The sequence below is a fragment of the Cyprinodon variegatus genome, unplaced genomic scaffold, assembly GCF_000732505.1.
Source record: "Cyprinodon variegatus isolate N-32 unplaced genomic scaffold, C_variegatus-1.0 Scaffold432, whole genome shotgun sequence".
Taxonomy (NCBI): Eukaryota; Metazoa; Chordata; class Actinopteri; order Cyprinodontiformes; family Cyprinodontidae; genus Cyprinodon; species Cyprinodon variegatus.
In genome coordinates this window covers 719,963-738,500 of record NW_015150885.1, presented here as the reverse complement: position 1 = coordinate 738,500, position 18,538 = coordinate 719,963, and the positions used below count along the sequence as shown (strand labels likewise).

The 18,538-nt window shown below is 38.6% G+C and overlaps 2 protein-coding genes across 3 annotated transcripts in view; one reads left to right on the top strand and one right to left on the bottom strand.

Moving 5' to 3' along the window:
- The first annotated feature begins 147 nt into the window (after positions 1-147).
- Positions 148-14,559, top strand: dnajc3 (DnaJ heat shock protein family (Hsp40) member C3). Its single transcript, XM_015388695.1, has 12 exons — positions 148-403; positions 3,177-3,287; positions 3,385-3,509; positions 3,610-3,684; positions 7,885-8,037; positions 8,119-8,300; positions 9,527-9,646; positions 9,969-10,074; positions 10,168-10,288; positions 13,164-13,296; positions 13,558-13,706; positions 14,064-14,559. The coding sequence occupies exons 1-12, from the start codon at positions 322-324 to the stop codon at positions 14,213-14,215; spliced, it is 1,509 nt and encodes a 502-aa protein (XP_015244181.1). The 5' UTR covers positions 148-321; the 3' UTR covers positions 14,216-14,559.
- Positions 14,560-15,554: 995 nt separating this feature from the next.
- LOC107093559 (UDP-glucose:glycoprotein glucosyltransferase 2-like) overlaps positions 15,555-18,538 on the bottom strand; it is a 57,164-nt gene continuing 54,180 nt past the window's right edge. For both annotated transcript variants that reach the window (XM_015388693.1, XM_015388694.1), the window contains 2 exons: positions 17,274-17,415; positions 15,555-17,108 (listed from right to left, as the gene is read on the bottom strand). In XM_015388693.1, the coding sequence (XP_015244179.1) occupies positions 17,086-17,108; positions 17,274-17,415 (165 nt within the window). In that variant the 3' untranslated portion in view covers positions 15,555-17,085. The remainder of the gene's footprint in view (positions 17,109-17,273; positions 17,416-18,538) is intronic.

Genomic DNA, 18,538 nt, shown 5'->3' with positions numbered 1-18,538 from the left:
TTTTTTTTTTTTTTTTACTTAAAGTAAAAAAATAGAAGGAAGCGTTGTGTGCGCACGTGCCCGTGCACGCGCCCTCCGCTTTGTGCTGCCGTGGCTCCTCTACGTTGAGCCAAGCAATGTAGGCGGGGCTTCACCTGCAACTCAGCCAATCAGCGGCCCCCACGACCGGACAGCGAAGAATGCTGCTGCTGTGCCTTCTGTTGTGAAGAGGGAAGCTCTGCACACAGTGGAATCCAACACATGGGACTGCTGTGAGCCTAACATCTGGTAAATCATCACCTGACAGCCTGGGATAAAGTGAGAGAAGCTTTGAATTCAGCCATGGTTTCCATCGACCATGTTACCCACAAGATACTGACTTACTTCCCATATGTTCTTGTGTTGATGGACATGCGATATGAGGGTAAGAGTTGCTTGCTTTCTGTTTTTTTCCCTCAAACATTCATGGTTACTTTTTCTCTTTGTAACGTAGAACTGTTACAGTAACCCTTTTTATGGGGTTAACTGACCTGTTTGGAGTTATGGCAGCGTTAGCTTGCTAGTCGCTAGCTGTTTGCCTCACTTAGCTAGCTCATATAGGTCTAGCTTTGCTTTAGTTTCTCTGTTTTTAGTCTGAAAACAAAAGTTATTGAGCAAAAAACGTGACACAATCTAGTCTTGCATTGTGGAAAAAGTTTGATAAAAGCTTCCCAGCTGGTGGGATATGTGGTTGTGGCTCAAGGTTTTGAAACGGACAGAAATCGTTTTTGTTGTATGTAAACAAAAACAGTTTTTAATATTTTTGGTGGCAGTTTGCGTTGGTTCTATGTAAAAATGAAGAGTAATGCGATTACAAACCTCTTATCTCCAACGCAATCATAAAAGCACTCTCTGCAATAAATAAAATGCAATCATAATGTTAATGTTATTTTTGACAGTTTAAGGGATTTAGGGCAGGGCTCTTCAACCTTACCAAAGACTTGTCCTATAACTCTGCTTAAACTGGTTAAAACCAAAATGATCTGGACATTTAGTTGTGATTCTTCATCCCTCAATATGTGTAATAAATAAAGTCTCTATACATAAATGGGTCAAGGGGACATATATTAACATATATTAATGTTATTGTCTAGTATGCCTGCTGTTTACTTCTGTTCTTATCAATCTGCTTACATAAGCAAAGAAAATAAAGTGTGAAAAACAGCTTGTTTTCACATGTTATTCCCAGAACTCAAAACAATTTTAAGAAATATATAAAAATTTGTTTTTTAAATGCACTAACCTTTTTTTTATTCTTTTAAACTAAAATCTACCTTATTTACACTTGCATGCATGGTGAAAAAGTGCCAAGTTAAAAGAGCATATATATAATTCATCTATACCAACAAACTCACACCTGGAAGCTTATTTATCAAACTTGCATACTCACAAAATGAGCTATAAAATTTCCTTATGTCAATTCCTACTTAAAGACAGTGATCTACCAAAAAAAACAAAAAAACTTGGCTTTGAGATGCTCGGTCTCCTAAGTCAACTCTTGCTCATGTGTATGCACATTGCAGAGGAAATGGGAAAACAGCGACACAGGCAATGAAGTGGAGAACTGAAGCAAGATTAAGTCCTTCAACACCACTTTATGTAAAACATTAATCATAGATCAATGTCATAATAATCCAGTATCGCAGTGTAATACATGCTTGCACTTTTGAAACATACTTATACATAAGGGTCATTTAATAAAGCCCTGTAAGTATCCCAAATCCTTAAACAAAGCATCTGCAATATTTAAATGTTTCCTCGCCATAACACCCCTCTCCTTAATGACCAACAAGGTGAGTCAGACGCTGTAAAATACTTCAAATATCGCTGTGAACTCTACTTTGGACATATCCGTAAGGGTGAATGTGTAGAGAAACAATGAAGAAAAGGCCACTATTAAAAGGATTGTGAGCTGAAAATGTAAACATGTGATACTCACCCATTCCGCAAACATTTCAATACCGCTGTGGCACCTGTTGGTAATTGTGTACAATAGATGCTGCTCTTCTATGGGAAAATAGGAGCATCAGGAGGGAATGCATTTACAGGGATCCCCATGATCTCCTGGCCATTAATAAATGACTGGTTTACTGGACACCCTGATGCATTGCCTTTGGATCTATGCGTTGAACAGGTTTCAGTATTGAAGAGGGTGCATAGTACTAAAAGAATAATAATTAACATGCATAACCAGCATTCTATTGAATAAATGAGATTTGATATACATTTAAAACTAGCAAACAGATCATTAAACAGGGGTGAAAATGGATCTATTAAAACTCTAGGATAATCCATGTATGTATAGAGAGAATAGGAAACATCCAAGTATAATAAACTGATGTAAAGAACATGTTTTGTCCATAATAAATCTTCTGCTTAGCTTGTTGGGCAGTATATCCCTTTTTTATGATTAACAATAAATTACAGCTATTAGCTACTGTTAGATTTGTCTACTCACACCGGTGCTTTCATGGAACTGCCCCTACCTAACTCAGAGAACTTCTCACTCCACACACCTCCTTCAAAAATCTCCGTTTCACCTCCACCTACTGTGTCCACGAACTAAACTCTCCACAATAGGAGATGGGGCCTTCCAGGCAGTCACCCCATGTCTCTGTATTATTATTATTATTATTATTAAACACGCAAATACATTCATGCTGTTCTTCATTCATGGGATAATGTGGCACATAGAGGGCTTAAGTTGACTGTGGAGCTTTGTGTGCACCGGTGTGGTTTATTAAGGAAATGTGCTTGTTTTTTGTGTGCCCATGTTCTGATTATAATCTGATAAATCTGAAATCTCTTTTGCATACACCATTTTTATCTGTAGCTTGTATTTAAACTTAGAGTATTGATCTAAAGGCATCTTTGATAAAGAGACCCGAGGTCTGCAGTAGGTTCTGACCGGTGACAGTGGTTCTATTTGAAGGGATTGGACAGAAAAATGCAATCAATAATCTTCCATTTTGATTTAGACAGATTTAATGTCTGGACTTTCAATTTAATATTGAACAACTTCAGTCAGTCCAATGTTTGAACAAACCTTAGACTTGGATATTTCTTTAGGTTGAGTTAATCTATCAACTTTAGTAAGAAAAAATCCTTCAGCTAAAAACTGGTGTGCGTACATTGATAACGATTTTTTGTGTTTTCAGGAGTGAAATGTGGGAAGGATGGCAGTGTTGACAATCACATGGAAATGGGAAAGAAATTACTTGCTGCTGGACAGCTGGCTGATGCTCTCTCTCATTTCCACGCTGCTGTGGGTGGGTAGTAAAAGAAGCCTTTTATTTATGATGCCTTACTTAGAAAAATTATTTTCAGGAAATCTTCACTGTTTTACCATCTTTATCATTTACTCAGATGGAGATCCCAAGAACTATATGGCCTACTACAGGAGGGCTACAGTGTTTCTAGCAATGGGAAAGTCAAAGTCTGCCCTGCCAGACCTGAGTAGAGTCATTGAACTCAAACCAGACTTCACATCGGTGAGTTTTTGTGCCATACTGCCATCGGCTGGTTTTGTAATTCTGTATTTTCAACAGTTCACAAAATAAGGAATGTTTTTTTTTTTTTTCCCTGATAAAGGCTCGTCTTCAAAGAGGAAAGCTTCTTCTGAAGCAGGGAAAGCTGGATGAAGCAGAGAGTGACTTCAAGAAGGTGGTAGGTATAGAAACATGTTTAGTTAACTGGGTTGCTAAGGCAAGACTTCTCCAGCAGGGGTCAGTGTTGATCTTTTAAAGGCTCACCTTTTTAAAGTATATTTAGACATAGCCTCTTTATTGCTGTAGTGAGGTTATGTTTAAATATGGTTGCATCCATTTAGATTCTTGGGTGGCGAAGGGAACTTTATTTCCTTTATATAAAAGAAAATTTGTTAACTATTCTACTGAATAATTAGCTGTCTGCATGATTGCCTCAATATTCTACATGAAGGTTAGCAGAAGGCTGAATGTTTTTATTTTTTTTTATTTTTGCAGCTTTCTGAGTGGTAGGTTTCCTATAAAATAAATTTTGTAAACCTCAGCATGGTCCTTCATTTATTGCTTTCTTTTTTTTTTTTTTCCATGTCACCTTGGGTATGTCCTTCTACGTCCTTCTTTACCCCGTATTGAGACACAAAAAGCTCATCTCATTTGAATAAACAAACCATTCCAGTTTATCCAAACATTATTCTGCATTTAAAAGTTGTGGGTTTGATAAGATTATAAATGCAATAATGAAAAAGGATATTTTTCATCAAATGCTTGATACAAAGATAATGGTGCTGATGTTGTTACCCCAGCAATCTGCTGGCTTAAGATATTCAGTAAATGACCATGAAGACCATCTAATAATCAAGGTTCCTATTTATCTGTTGTGATTCTCCTATTCTTCTTCTTTTTTAAATCCTCTCTCATGCGCTATAAGTGATCTGTAGTATTTGTTTCGGAAATGGGCTAAAAGGACTGGGAATTCTGGATATTTGTGTCTGGGAAAGTCTGAAGTATTATCAGAGAGTTTGTTGGTTGAAACCGCCTCATCTTGTCTTAGCTGTTGAATGATGCTGGACTTGTAGATGATTTCCTGCAGTCTGGAATCATCTCCCCTTCCTTTGGTTGTCAGAGAGTGCTTAAATTGCATTGGGTCTCATCAGTCTTAGGGTGTAATTTCCTTCATTTTGCAGAGTACTTCCTTACCTTCACATTTGCTAGTAATAACACACAACAGGGAGGTTTCTGAGTTCAGTCCTGCTTTTCTGAATGACAGGCTGTGCAGTGAAGCTCCAGATGGCTAATCTGGAGGAGGGCAATATGCTTCAGACTAATAGACTCCTTATTGGGTGTCTACATATGCTCTTCATTTGCTTCAGCTTTGCATTTATCTTGAGCTTTCAATGATTTTCAAACTATTCAAATAATACAAAGCCGAAGCGCAATGTTTAACGATAATAGCAAAGCCAAAACATACCGGCTCAATTATATGCATTAACGTCCCCGCTTCTATCAGGTTAAATGTTACTCAACAACTTTCACCTCAGCTACACAGTTCCTAATGCCTTAAACGAGCTGATTGCTTAATGTTTGCTCACATTTTCATACTTTTTTTGCATTGAAAATTATTTTGCAGAATTATGTTCGATGCACAGTCAAAAAATCTTCAACAAGGTTGAGGACAGATCTGGTGAAGGCCACTTTAAAAATAAAAATGTAATGCTAGAGTGCTTCAACCATTCCATCACCAGTTTTTGAAGGAGAAAGCTCCATCTCCAGAATTTATACTTTTAAGCTTGGCTGAAATGTTATAGCTGCTGACCCAGACAAGCCTTTTCAGGCAAGACAAAGATGAAGCTATGTGGTCACAATAATGACACAATGCATGCACAAAGTAGAAACACTAGCCCCACAAATAACCTTCACCCAAAATTCTTAACTAAATGGTAGAAACTTGGACAGGAATGACTGTTCAGACATTAGAATGGTTGATTGGAATGGATGTAGCATGCTAACATTTAGCTTAGAAAATGGTAGGATTAGGACCAGCACATCAACATCATGGGGAATGCATGTGCTTTGTTTGAAAGCTAGGTATTTTGATATTAAATCCAATAATTTAAATTATCCTTATCCATCCTGATATGAAGAAAGACAAAACCACCTGCAAGAATTCTGCCAGAAACTTGTTTACTACAAAACACAAGTGGCTGGTGTGCAGTTTATTTAGGAACCATTTCTTTGACCCTTTATAAGGCAAGTTACCATTTTTGATCAATGCATACTCCTTAAAAATGGAGTCCCTCGTCCCTCAGTGAAGTCTAGAAGCACAAGATCTATATCCAGCCATTCAGCAAAGATACGGCTACATGGCTATACAACTTATTTTCCATTTGACAAATTAGATGAGCCCTTGAATGATATATTACCTACTGTAAATTAAGTTGGAAAAAAGTAAAAATAAATAAATAAATAAAAGGTAATTGAAAACTTAAAAAGTTAGTAAATGTTGTTAACAATTATATTTAGGTTTGTAAACAAAAAATGTAAGTGCTATTATCAGCATTAATGCCTCTAATGTTATGTTGTTAAAAAAAAAAAAATTATTTTACTCTTTGGGTGTTTTTAATGAATTTATTTATTTTTTGTCATTTTTCTTCGGGCAAGTTGGCGTTTCTTGTTATTACATTGAAATACATTTTTGCCATCAAAATATCCATATTTTTTTAACGTTACAAAGGTAAAAAGGTCTTTTCCTGGATTCCAGTAACACTATTGGCTTGAAATTTTGATTTTCAAAGTATTTCACTGAGTTCCCTATAAAGGGTTAAATATAGGGCTTTATTAGAGTCTATATGTTTATTTTTTTATCCACCCTGTTTGGATCTGAAAGAGCCACCACAAACTACAGCTTGTACAAACCTGAGGGGAAAAATATTTAGAAAACTGATTCGAGGTCAAGTTAATTTTGTAGTTATCCATGATGGACATTTTGTCGTGCAGTCGCATAAAAGAAAGCACACTATGGAAAAGAAAAAATGAGCACATGAAACAATGAAAATATATTTTTCATTCTACAAACTGCACGTAAAATAACTTCATAAAGGATGGCTGCATTAAAGCAGCGCTGATATTAAAGAGGCAAAGCTTTCGCTAAAGCTACATAAGCTGCTTTAGGCCACTGGCTCCACCTGTGGCTGAAAACTCAACATGTCTTCAATAACCACCCACTAGCATATCAATTGTTACTGAAGCGATCATTGTTAGCCTTTATTTCTAAGTCACAATTTTTGTTTTCTCCACATTGATGTTTTGCACCCTTTTAAAAAGCCTTTCACTACAAGGTTATGCTCAGAGCTCTCCCTGCTGACTTCAACACTGTGACAGTCATCTGCAGATTTGACTGCCGCTCCAGTTATTTGTTTTTGAACCTTAAAAAAAGGTTAAAGGACATAACACTTGGTAGAACCAAAAAGGGAAAGGGGTAGGTCAAATAAAGCTTTGTTTAGTTCCCAAAGTTAAATTTCTCACCAAGAGAAACTAAAATCAGTTTTAGAGAAGTTTTTTTAAGTTTAGGGATAAGTAGGGGCGTGGTCAGGATGATGACTGATGGATATATTTGCTCACCTGACAAAGGCTACTGATTAATGTTTATCCTGCGTCTGTTCTAGCAATGTAATAATTACTCAAAAACTTTAATAACCAGGGTGGATCAAGCTGCTGGGAAATCTAAGGGATTTTGGTCAAAGTTGTGGTGTAATCGTTCAACCCTGAAAACTGATTTGTTTCGACTGTTTATGAAGTTGCTGCAGTATTTCCTCCTCACAGACAGGGATGAGCTGCTGTCTCTCTGAAGATTTAAGGTGTTGAAACCTTTTACTGTGATAATGTCAAGTAATGTAGCAAGGGGTGGACACGATCCTGCCGTGTCAGCAGTCCACAGCTGTGGCCTGATCTAATGCATCACATTTATGCTCCTCTCTAAGCTGAGCTAGCAGGAAACCTTTTGAAAGGGTAGGTGGGTCTTTTTTTGTTGCAGCTCAGTCATTAGCAGATATTGCTCTTGTAAATATGAGGAGAATGGTTACAGCTAATGGGTTTAGACAGCTCTGCTCGGAGAAGAGGCAGTCATTGGCAGAGGAATCTACCCTGAAGCACGAAAAGTTTTGTACACATGTGGACAAAATGGTTGCTCATCGAAAGAAAAACCCACTGTGGTAACAGATATAACTTGAATTGAACAATATATTAATTTTTTTTCCTAATTCCTGCTGAAGCATAGTTTAATAACAATATCTGGCATTTATATGTTCATTATCATAGAAGTTTTATTTATTACTTTTTTCCTATAGTTTGTTCTTCAATTAAGCCTTTCTCTCATATGTTTTAGCTCAAATCCAACCCCTCTTACAAAGAAGAGAAAGAAGCTACGAGCCAGCTGGCGAAGTCCGATGAGCTTCAGCGGTTGGTGGCCCAGGCACAACAGAGCTACAGCAGCAAAGACTACGCGACAGCTGCCGCCCAGCTGGATGCTATAATTGAGGTAAGATCTGACGCCCCTGCTGCTGTTGCTGCAGTGTTGAGAGTTTATTTTGTCAGCAAACGTTTCCATGCATATTTTCAGACCTGCGTTTGGGATGTGACCTCTCGTGAGATGCGGGCGGAGTGCTTCATTCAGATGGGTGAGATGGGGAAGGCCATCAGCGACCTCAAAGCTTTGTCCAAGCTGAAGAATGACAACACGCAGGCTTTCTACAGGCTCAGCACCATCTACTATAACCTCGGAGACCACGAGATGTCACTCAAGTAAGGGGTGTTGTTTTTCTACAGGTTTTACTTAACCTGGCTTTAATCCACTCAGCCTACTTTACGATCAGTTCCTTTACTTTTACTTTTCTGCATTGAATTGCTTTTTTGTACCTGCTCAGTAGCTGGTACGAACAGAGATGAGTAGTTGTGAGATGTGAAGTGGAAAAAAATGCTGTTAGCTGATTGGCCATGGGGAGAAACAAGGTTTCTGTAGAGGAAGTGAAGGAATAACATCACCTTGATACCATTCATCTTTACTCATACCCTTATTTGTAAATGTTTTTCAATACTAAAGGAACGATTACTAGTATACTTTTTCCCTCTAACAGCCACTAATGATTTGCTTTGAAATACTCCAGCCTACTATGAATCGGATCTCAACATAAAACGAAGGCAAGTCTTGCAAGAATGCAAGCCTTAACGACAATAAGACTTTAAATAAAAGACTTTTGAGGAGGAGCTATGTCGACGGTGTGGGGGTATTTTTATAAGTGACAGAAGAGGCAGTTCCTGCTTAGTGAAAGGAAAAATCCCTCAGTTAATTTAGCATCCAGACTGCCCTGTAAGCAGAGCTTTGCTGCTCTGAAAAATTCAAAAGAAAAGCTCTCTAGGCAAGCACGTTGTTAAAAGCAAAGTTTGTCCACCAAAGTGATCAAGATGAGTACTAAAAAGATCTGAGGTAAAAATCCATCGTTGTCTCCTTAACATATCCCAGAATATTATCAAAACATTTTTATTATGAATTTGGATTAGTACTCATCATCTGCAAATATTACCACAGGTACCCATACTTAAATAGCACTTTTTCAAGGCACTTTACACTACATTCAGTTATTCACCGGGTTACACACACACACTGATGGTGGCAAGCTACATTGTAGCCACATCTGCTCTGATGCTCACTGATGGAAGTGATGCTGCTGTAAACAGCCACTGCCATAAAAAGTACAGTAGGCGAACCGTCTTTCCCATCAACACAACGAAAGAGACAAACAGAGCTGAGGTTTGAACTGGCAACCCTCTGCAGGATGAAGTCCTGCATCCTAAACCACTGTCTCCCCAACGGCACCAGATGCCACTCGTATTGCTAAGATTGGAGTATAAAGACTTTATAGGACACTATAATCTGTTTGCATGTGCTACAGTGATGCAGTAAGAAAGAAGTGAAAAATGTCTGCAGTGGCCATAAACAGTAAAGTAATCTCCTTTCGTTTGGTCTGCAGTGAGGTACGCGAGTGCCTGAAGCTGGATCCGGATCACAAGGAGTGTTTCAGCCACTATAAACAGGTTAAGAAGGTCAACAAACAAATCCAGTCTGCAGAGGAGCTCATCCGAGAGCAGAGGTTTGTGTTTCGGACATGTTCTCTCAGATCTTTAGGTTAGATTATAATAATAGTCATAAAATGATTCAAGGGACCGTTTGCGTTTGAATCTCTGCACTACTAAGAATGGGATATTCCTGCTGAATACCAGGGGTTACATCAGCAAGTCTTTCCTTAATCATAAGGCCCTCCCACCGGTTTCACACACAGGCATGCAAGTTCCATTTTAAAGTGGATGGCTGTCACATCTGTTTTGACTTAAAGAACAGTATTCATAAAACTGCATCGGGAGGCTGATGCTATTGGATCCATGCAGTGCTGACATGTCTTCCTGCTCTTGAAGGTATGAAGATGCAGTGAGTAAATATGAGGCTGTGATCAAGACTGAGCCCAACGTTCGTCAGTTCTCCCTTCTAGCCAAGGAGAGAATCTGCCACGCACTGTCACAGGTGGGTCCACCTTACTGGGGCTACAAATCTCACTCCGTTTTACAAGAAGATTTACGGAACAGTGCTGTTTGTTTATTTTTTTGTTCTGAGCAGGCTCAGCAGGGGAGCAGGGCTGTCTCAGTGTGCAGCGAAGTCCTCCAGTCAGATCCTGAGAATGTAAACGTGCTGAAAGACAGAGCTGAGGCCTACGTTCAAGATGAACAGTATGAGGAAGGTAAAGATGTTGCCCGACCTGTGGATTTTTATCATTTCATTTAAACTGGTGAAAACTCTTCATTCTGCTTTGATGTCCCTTACATTAATATGAATATAAATATTAGCTAATATGTACAGTAGTTAATATAGTAAGAGCTGCTAATTAAAGAGCATTCTTCGTCAGCTCTGTATTTCAGCTCTGAACGAGCTGCACACAGTCCCTTCATTGGTTCCACAGCTTTAATGCAGCAAATAAATGTCTAAATTCGGGACATTTTTTCTCCGTAGTGCCTGCTGCTAGCAGATGCTTGTGATAAATGAAAATGATTTCCATCTCCTGGCGATTAAGAAAAATCCACAGAAAAGCTACAAAAGCTACATGGTCCAAAGTGTTGGGGAAAAAAGTAGCTGCTTATAGTCTGGAAACTACGGTAATAGAACAGCCTAGTCAAAGTACAGACCTAAAACCCAACATATATTCTGTTTCATACTTGTAATCTTATATAAAAAAAATGCTGTCTATCAACTCGGATTATCTTGAACAACTTTTCCAAATTGAATGGACTGAAACGGCAGGTTTTGAATGAGCTCAGCCTACAGAGACATTTCTAAAGAAAACTTTCAGCAGTAAATGCAAAAGGTCTTCATACAAAGTGCTGACTCAGGCTAAATAATACAACAGAAGTTAAATAAGAAGTTGGTCTTGCTGATTTGTAATGCAAATCAAATGGTTATGAATACATTTGTTTTTATCATCTGGCATTCTATACATTGTCTACCTCTTTGCCGATAATATTTCTTTAATAGGTAAGGCTACATCATGCTTTTTGTTAAAATTTTTAAACTAAAAAACACTCAGAGTATAGAACAAAGAGCTGCTGTTCTGTTTCTCCGTTCTTTTTCAAAATGTTTTACTGCTTTTAACTGTAATAACAGAGTTTTAACACAAGGGGTCCCTGTTTCCCTGTAGTTAAAGCAGTTCCAGGATCGAGTTCCCTACCAGACTTCTGCACAGTCTTAGCTTTTCTCAGAACTGTTTGCCTCTGGGTAGATATATTTGTCCTTCTCCCTCCTTTCTAAATGAAGGATATGATAAATGTTTACTTTTTATCTGAAATGACCTTGTCTGTGGCTACGGAGTGGCTAAACACAATGAATGTAACATTCGCAGCTCATGTCCTCCACATGACTCTTAAAGCATTGGCTCCAGCTGCAGATTGTGCCCTGTGAGTTTCCTCCAAACTCCTACTGGGCTTTGCTTCAAACTCTTCAAGGTTTTTGAGAACGTTTTACTTTTTCATTTAACTCAAATATCCATTTATATACAAACATACAGCACAGCTATATCGAACGCCCAGTTCTTTAACAAGGAGTTTGCTCATTATGATGTGTTGGGAAGCCACTGCTGCCACAGCAGCCCTTCATTGGCCATTATCCATCAACAGTTGCATTTTAAAGTTTTACTTTATTTGATTACTAAAATAATGAAACCTTTCAATTATTTTCTAATTTGAGGTGCAACTATGAACCAGCATGAGTAAAACAAATGAAGAGCAACTATGTTATTCTTTGCTAGCAGGAAATAAGATGCTAAGTTTAAAATTCCTGTTGAAGTTAGACTTCACATCGTCATTTTGGATGTTTCTTTTAATGCCAGCCAACAGACCATAGAGGCGCTAGTTGTAAAGGCCAGTATCCACATGCAGGGAAAAGTCTGTAAAACCAAACTTAAAGACATCAATTCAAGCTGTCCACTCCTTGTTTTATGTTGACTCAACATCCGTTTAATCTCAACCGTAAACATAATTTCCTTCAAGTCAGCCAAGAAGTTGAATCTGTGCCTTCTTTAACCCCATGTGGGGTTTTAAACTGTCAGCACGCGGGTGTTTGATTCACCTGGGTCCTCCACGGTAAACAAGGCTCAAAGCATCCAAACAGGTGCTCACAAACAGCCTGAAGCCGATTCTGCTGCTTGCTGAATACTGTTCCATTAGTGGAGAAGCTGCAGATGGAAACAATTAAATGAACACGACACCAATAAAGTTACAGCATGCAGGCCAATATTTATGAAGTGATAGGAGCTAGAGAAGGTTTATAATGGCATATATTTATGTCATTTCAGGTAGATGTCTCTCTGCATCTTGCAGAACATTCTAGTGTTTGATTAAAAGATTTTGACATTTCAGGCGTAGTAATCCACCTGCTGATCTCTTCAAAAACAAATCCTTTTTTTCTTTCAAGTACAAGTTCTTATAGAAAGAGAATTGTCAACCTTCCTGGCATTTCTTCAGCTTGTCTGTTGTATTTTCTAGTTTATTCAGGCGCCACCCCTTTCTGCAGCTTTTAAACCCCTGCCTTCAATATACAGTGCAAAGCCATTTGAATAGATCACTTCTCAGTCAGTAGATGCATTTAAATCAGCGCAGACCGTGGCTCCGTGTGTCAGCTTGACTATAATGTTAACTCCTTGAGGAGTGCGTATGGCTGCAGTTAACACGCATCACAGTGATTGGCTCAGCTGTGTTTTTGGAGTGATGGAGCCAGCTGGCATCGACTGCACAGAAACACAGTTTGAGGTGTCCGACTTTGATTAGGTCTTTTAATCTCATCATTCTGCTTTGGTCTAAACTATTTCATTGCAGCTTCGACTGTTTGCTGCAGCCACCAGCAGCTGTATTTATGCTGGGGTTGATTCATATATAGGTGGACTATAGACATCAGTTACACTGGGTTTGATATAAAGGGACCATGTTAAAAAACAATGCCATCTGTAAATTGTATAGTTATGCAGGATTTTGTGTTTGTATGACTTGTATAGAAAAGTTCACATCTAACTTGAGAAAATTGATGATTAAGGCTTTTAATCCTACACCTGTTTTGCTCTCTCCTTCCAGCCATTAAAGACTATGAAAACGCTGCAAAGCACAGCGAGAATGACCATCAGATCAAAGAAGGTCTGGAAAGAGCCCAGCGACTTCTTAAACAGTCACAAAGGAGGGATTATTATAAGATTCTCGGCGTAAAGAGGTGCGTGTTGATCGAAGGATCTTGAATATGATTGGAGAAATTAGAATGTTTTAATTCTAAGTTTTCCATTCATAAACAAATAGTTCTACTCACTAAAATGACAATTCTTCCAACTGTCTTTTTCAGTTTATAGTTTTGGAACCAGTTTTCTATACAGAATGTCAACTTATTTTTAGTTGTGGCTTATTTTGACATAGAGATGTAATTAATCTTTAAGTTTTCAAACAAAATGCACTGATAATAATCTACCCATGTTTACAGAACTGCCCAGAAGAAAGAGATTATCCGCGCCTACAGGAAGTTAGCACAGCAGTGGCACCCTGACAACTTCCAGGACCCAGAGGAGAAGAAGAAGGCAGAGAAGAAGTTCATAGACATTGCTCAGGCTAAAGAGGTTCTCACCGATCCAGGTAAGGAGCCATTTCTGCTGAGTCTGGGCAGCTATTAGAGCCCATCATGCCGTAAATGTCAGCTTCTTCTGGAGTTGCGTAACACACCTCACTGCCATTTACTTTATCCTTTAGATCACTGTTATGACACTTCCACATAGTCCAGCAGAGCCGTGTCAAACTATAGAAAGCTTTAACTTCCTGCAGTTTTTACACTTTTCAGTAAGAATTAACCTAAAATAATGGATCGTCACATTTGAGTTTGTAATGCAATAAAACAATTCTGTATTTTTTTATTTCCATTTTGAATCACACCAAATTAATAAACAATAAATTATCAATTTGGTAAAATTAACTGAAATCAACTGTGTTTTCCAGAAATGAGAACCAAGTTTGACCACGGAGAAGACCCAATGGATCCAGAGAGCCAGCAAGGTCATCATCACCCCTTTAACGGAGGTTTTCACGGATTCCAGGGTTTCAATCCGTTTGGCTCCGGACCCTTTAACTTTAAATTTAACTTCAACTGAGAAGTCTCATCAACAAGCACAACTAGAACGGACTTCTGTATCTGCCTCCCTACTTGAAAGGGAGGTTGCCGACCCAGTGACTTTCATTAAAAACCATCTCAGTTGTTGAATAATGCAACTTCAGAAGCGACTGGGCTGGATTGTCTTATTTGTAATCTGCCTTGTTTGAACCGGCTTTTCTGTCATCAGTAACTCAATGCTGATGTTTGGATTGTTTCCTCATGTTGCATTCTCTGCAGTTCACATCAACCCTGATTAAATTTGTTCAAAACGACACTATTTTTATATGAATGAATTTTTGCTGAACTGTAAATAAAGAAGCTATTTATGTACATGAATCTGGATTTGGTGAAATGCTGTGAAGAAAGAGGACAAACGTGCCTGAGTTATTGTCAGGAAAAGAGTGTTTTAAAAGCACATTAATGAATGTGGTTTAGTTGTGAAAATGTTGAACAGATCAACCGAGTCCTTCGATAAAAGAGATGGTAAAAAGGTTTATTCTTTCAACACCTTCACGTAATCGTAACAATTGTTTCTGATTGACAAAGAATGATGAACAGCTGCAAGAGATCCCTGCCTGCACCTTTATTCAAATATGAATCTTAAAGATGTACCAAACAAAATGTTCCTGAGACTTGATCTTCTAGGAAGTCAGACAATGTTAAATAATTGACATATAAATTAAAATTATACATACTACCCATAAAAACATGACAGGAGGATTCCTTGTTTTTGGAAGGGAACCTAGGGCACCGTTTGTCAAACCCCACTCTGTAAACACTTTGGTTTTCCCTCACTGGCTGCCTTCTCTCTGAGCCCAAAGTCTCCATAAAGCAACAGTTAAAAAAAACTGCACATGTAAAACTATATTGATATATATTTAGACTTTTTCCCTGCAAATATTGGCTTTTTCTCATTTTACAATGACACAAGTACAGATTTATGTCCTCGCCAAGTATGTTCCAGAGAAGAACACAGGAAAGTATGGACTTGGGGAGAACGGGAGCACACAGAATAAATATGGGTCAATTGGAACAGAAGGGTACCCGTGATGTCGCCACATATTCGGCTTGTCTGGAGCTGCATTTCACCTCCTGTTATTAATAGTCTCTAGATAATAATACATTCTTTTTTCATTTAGTGGGGGAATAATAATGAAAACAGTCAGATTAACACAAATCAAATGAACATTTTGCCAAACAAAACAAAAAAAACTCCATCAGAGCCAGCTGTACTTTTCTCACGGCTATGCCGAGAGAGGGCTGCTGCAGAGGGACTATGGTTAGCTTCAGGGGTCCGCTGCTTGCCATGGTTCTCTCACTATCGGAACTTTTTTTTTAATTACACTCTAAATCCGTAAATGGGCCATATACTGATGCTTAAAAGTATAATGCTCTCACCTCCAATGATCTTTAAACATACTTAGAGAGATACTTATAGAACAACGGCAAAAGAGAAGAGAACTTACTACTCTGTTTTGTGGGAGCTAACCTGGAAGCTGCTGCTGCCGCGGTGCATGCTGTGAAAGCTGTCAATCCCGAGAACACTCAAGTCTGCTCTGATGCATACAGGGTGAAGAGGGAGGGGCGGGAACAACATCCGGGGTCTTTGTCTGTTCTCGGTCTTGTGTTCTTGTGAATTGAAACACTACTGGGGGTGAGGATGATGACGTTTCATAAGAACATGAGAACGCAGAAGTACACTCATTGACAAACAGCCAATGTTTTTTGAATATCGAGTCACACTATTAAATGACTAAATTAGATGTTCCAACCACCTGCATGGTTGGATGTGCAAAGGTGTGATAGGCCTCCACAGAGCGAAGGCTGCAGTTCTGGGTTTCTCATGTAACCATGAACCTAACCCTTAAACCTTGTGTAAGATGCTTACAGAAGTTACTGACTTTTACCGCTTTTGGTAATCTAGTCTCTGTACCGGCACCATCTTTAGGAGTAAAGAAAACTGAGGAACTGGATCAGTATTTTCCATTGTGGGAAAAGGAAACTGGAATACATCTGATTTTAAAACTTGATTCATTTTTTTTCTTTTTGCTTTGATGATAACTGAAATGGACAAAAAAATAATCACTTTGTTTTTATATAAAGGATATCCACTCTAGCTTGAGGTTCATTAAAAGAACAAGCTAAAATATCAGTCTTGAAAATGAATCATTTGTATGAATTTGAATCCAAGGTCAGGTGAACAGACACGTGACTAACGTTGGTCAGGGACTGCTGGAAGAAACAACAGACATGCAGGGTAAAATGAATGAAGGCAGGACCTACTGCTACATTTACAGTGTTAGAGATGCCATGTGAGGAGTAATCCTATATGATAGGTGGGTGGGGTTTAACAAATGGCTGACTGTCTATAATGCAGTTTGTGAAATCTATAAACCGTCTACTTTGGTTTGCCATTAAAGGCGAAAGAAAAGTCTTGCTTTGCAGTTAAATTAAGAACAATATAAAAACAACTGAGTTTATTATAATACGAAATACTAAACGATATCAAGATCAATGCCTGAACAGGGCAACATTTGCCAGATATTTCTCTTAAAGCAAACATGTATTGCTTTAAAATGCTGTTTATGATTTTCCTCTAACAGCGTACAGACAGTCTGACCGTCGAGCTTCAAGCCGTGGGTTCCTGGCTGCCCTTTAACAATTAAATCCTGTGCTGAGTTTGTGAGACTTTTACTGACTTCAGAAGCAGATATGACAGCTCTGAAAATATCACATCCTTTTCATCCGGCTGGGGATGGAACGCTCCACAGCTATGTTTAGCTGAAACTGCCTGTCTTCAAGCTTCACAGGTGGCCTGCGTGCAAAAAGGTGCTGCCAGCTTCCTCTTCACCATGCTTCTGGCAGACGCTAAAGTTCATCCCGCCGGTTCTCTGCCGCAGGAAAGAAATGCAGAAAATGAGCACTTAATACACCAGAAAAACAACCTAGATAAGGGAAAAGGTTAAAGCGTGCGGAGGAATAACAGACAAAGGTTACAGTTTGATTAATTCAACAGGAAACCACTGAGGAATGATTTCTTTTTCCTTTTTCTTTACCTTTTTTATGTGGTGAGGGAGCAGGCGTCTGTTCCTGGACTTGCCTTAGCAGCTCCTTTATCTCCTTGTCATATTCTACCCACTCAGGCACGATCCTTGCTGCAGCCATCAGCTTGGGCTCTTTGGTCTTTGGATTATTACACTGCACCGGAAAAGCAGAACAACACATCGCTCACACATCACCCAATGGCCCTTTGTTCATACAAGCCAGCTACCCAGTCCAAGTGCAGTCTGCGACAGACATTTGCACCTAATCTGATTTCCAATTTGGTTAAAAGGACATTATACCCTGCATTGTGTCTACGTTCCCAAGTGGTGACCTACAGCGCACCGAGACGATGCTTCCTGTTTCAGTCTGCTGGAGCACGTCCAGTAATTCTCCAAATTAGTTTAGGGCACTGTAGGACTGCTCACTGCCGGCTGCCTGCTAAATGCCAAGAGCCTCATGGACATTAGAGGTTGAAAATAAACGTTTCTGTGCTTCAATTCACAAAAACATAAAAGGTATTTACAAAACTTAAAACATTGGGTTCACTCCAATAAAAGAAATGGGTCAACTATAAGAATCTAGCTGTATATTACATTTTTTTTAAATAAACTTATTAACATATAAATACAGTTGTATTTAAAAATTGTACCTTGATAACACAACAAATAAAAAATGTGTTGATATAAAAATGTTAATAGTATCTCTTCAAGTTATGTATTGTGTTTTTGTAATGCTACGTTCACACCAAACGAGAATTCAGCAGCAAAGAAGCACCGGCTGCTTCCTCTTTGATGCTTGTCCACATTAAGATCAGACGTACAGTGTTTCCAGATGCTGCTGCTGCTTTTCTATTCAGTGGCAGAGAGCAGCTTTGCTATGTTTGCTGTTATAAGTGGGTAAAAAGTAGTTTTAATATATTTTTAATTGAGAAAGTCCACCTCAAAACTAGGGTTGTCAAAAGTATCGATACTCAAAAAAAGTATCGATACTGAAACGTTGTATCTGGATACAATACTCATTTTCAAAAGTATCGATACAGCAATCTAAAGTGCAGAATAGTGGAAAATGCACTTTCTGAACACTGTTTAATTGAATAATTCTGTGCATTTTTCAGTTTCTGACTTTTTTTGTAACAGGTGCAGCTGCTGAGAATTATTTTTGTTTAACTGGTTTGGCTAGTGTCATTGTTATGTCTGCAAAGCATAGCCAAGGAAGGAACGCTTAATTTTAATTTTGTAAGTTTTTTTATCAAACTTGCTTAATATTGTGCACAGCA

What these genes read in the sequence shown, in the direction of transcription:
- dnajc3 (XM_015388695.1), top strand. Translation starts at nt 322, where the DNA reads ATGGTTTCCATCGACCATGTTACCCACAAGATACTGACTTACTTCCCA. An exon ending in TCAAACCAGACTTCACATCG is followed by an intron (nt 3,510 to 3,609) that starts GTGAGTTTTTGT and finishes TCCCTGATAAAG; the next exon opens with GCTCGTCTTCAAAGAGGAAA. An exon ending in AAGATTCTCGGCGTAAAGAG is followed by an intron (nt 13,297 to 13,557) that starts GTGCGTGTTGAT and finishes CCATGTTTACAG; the next exon opens with AACTGCCCAGAAGAAAGAGA.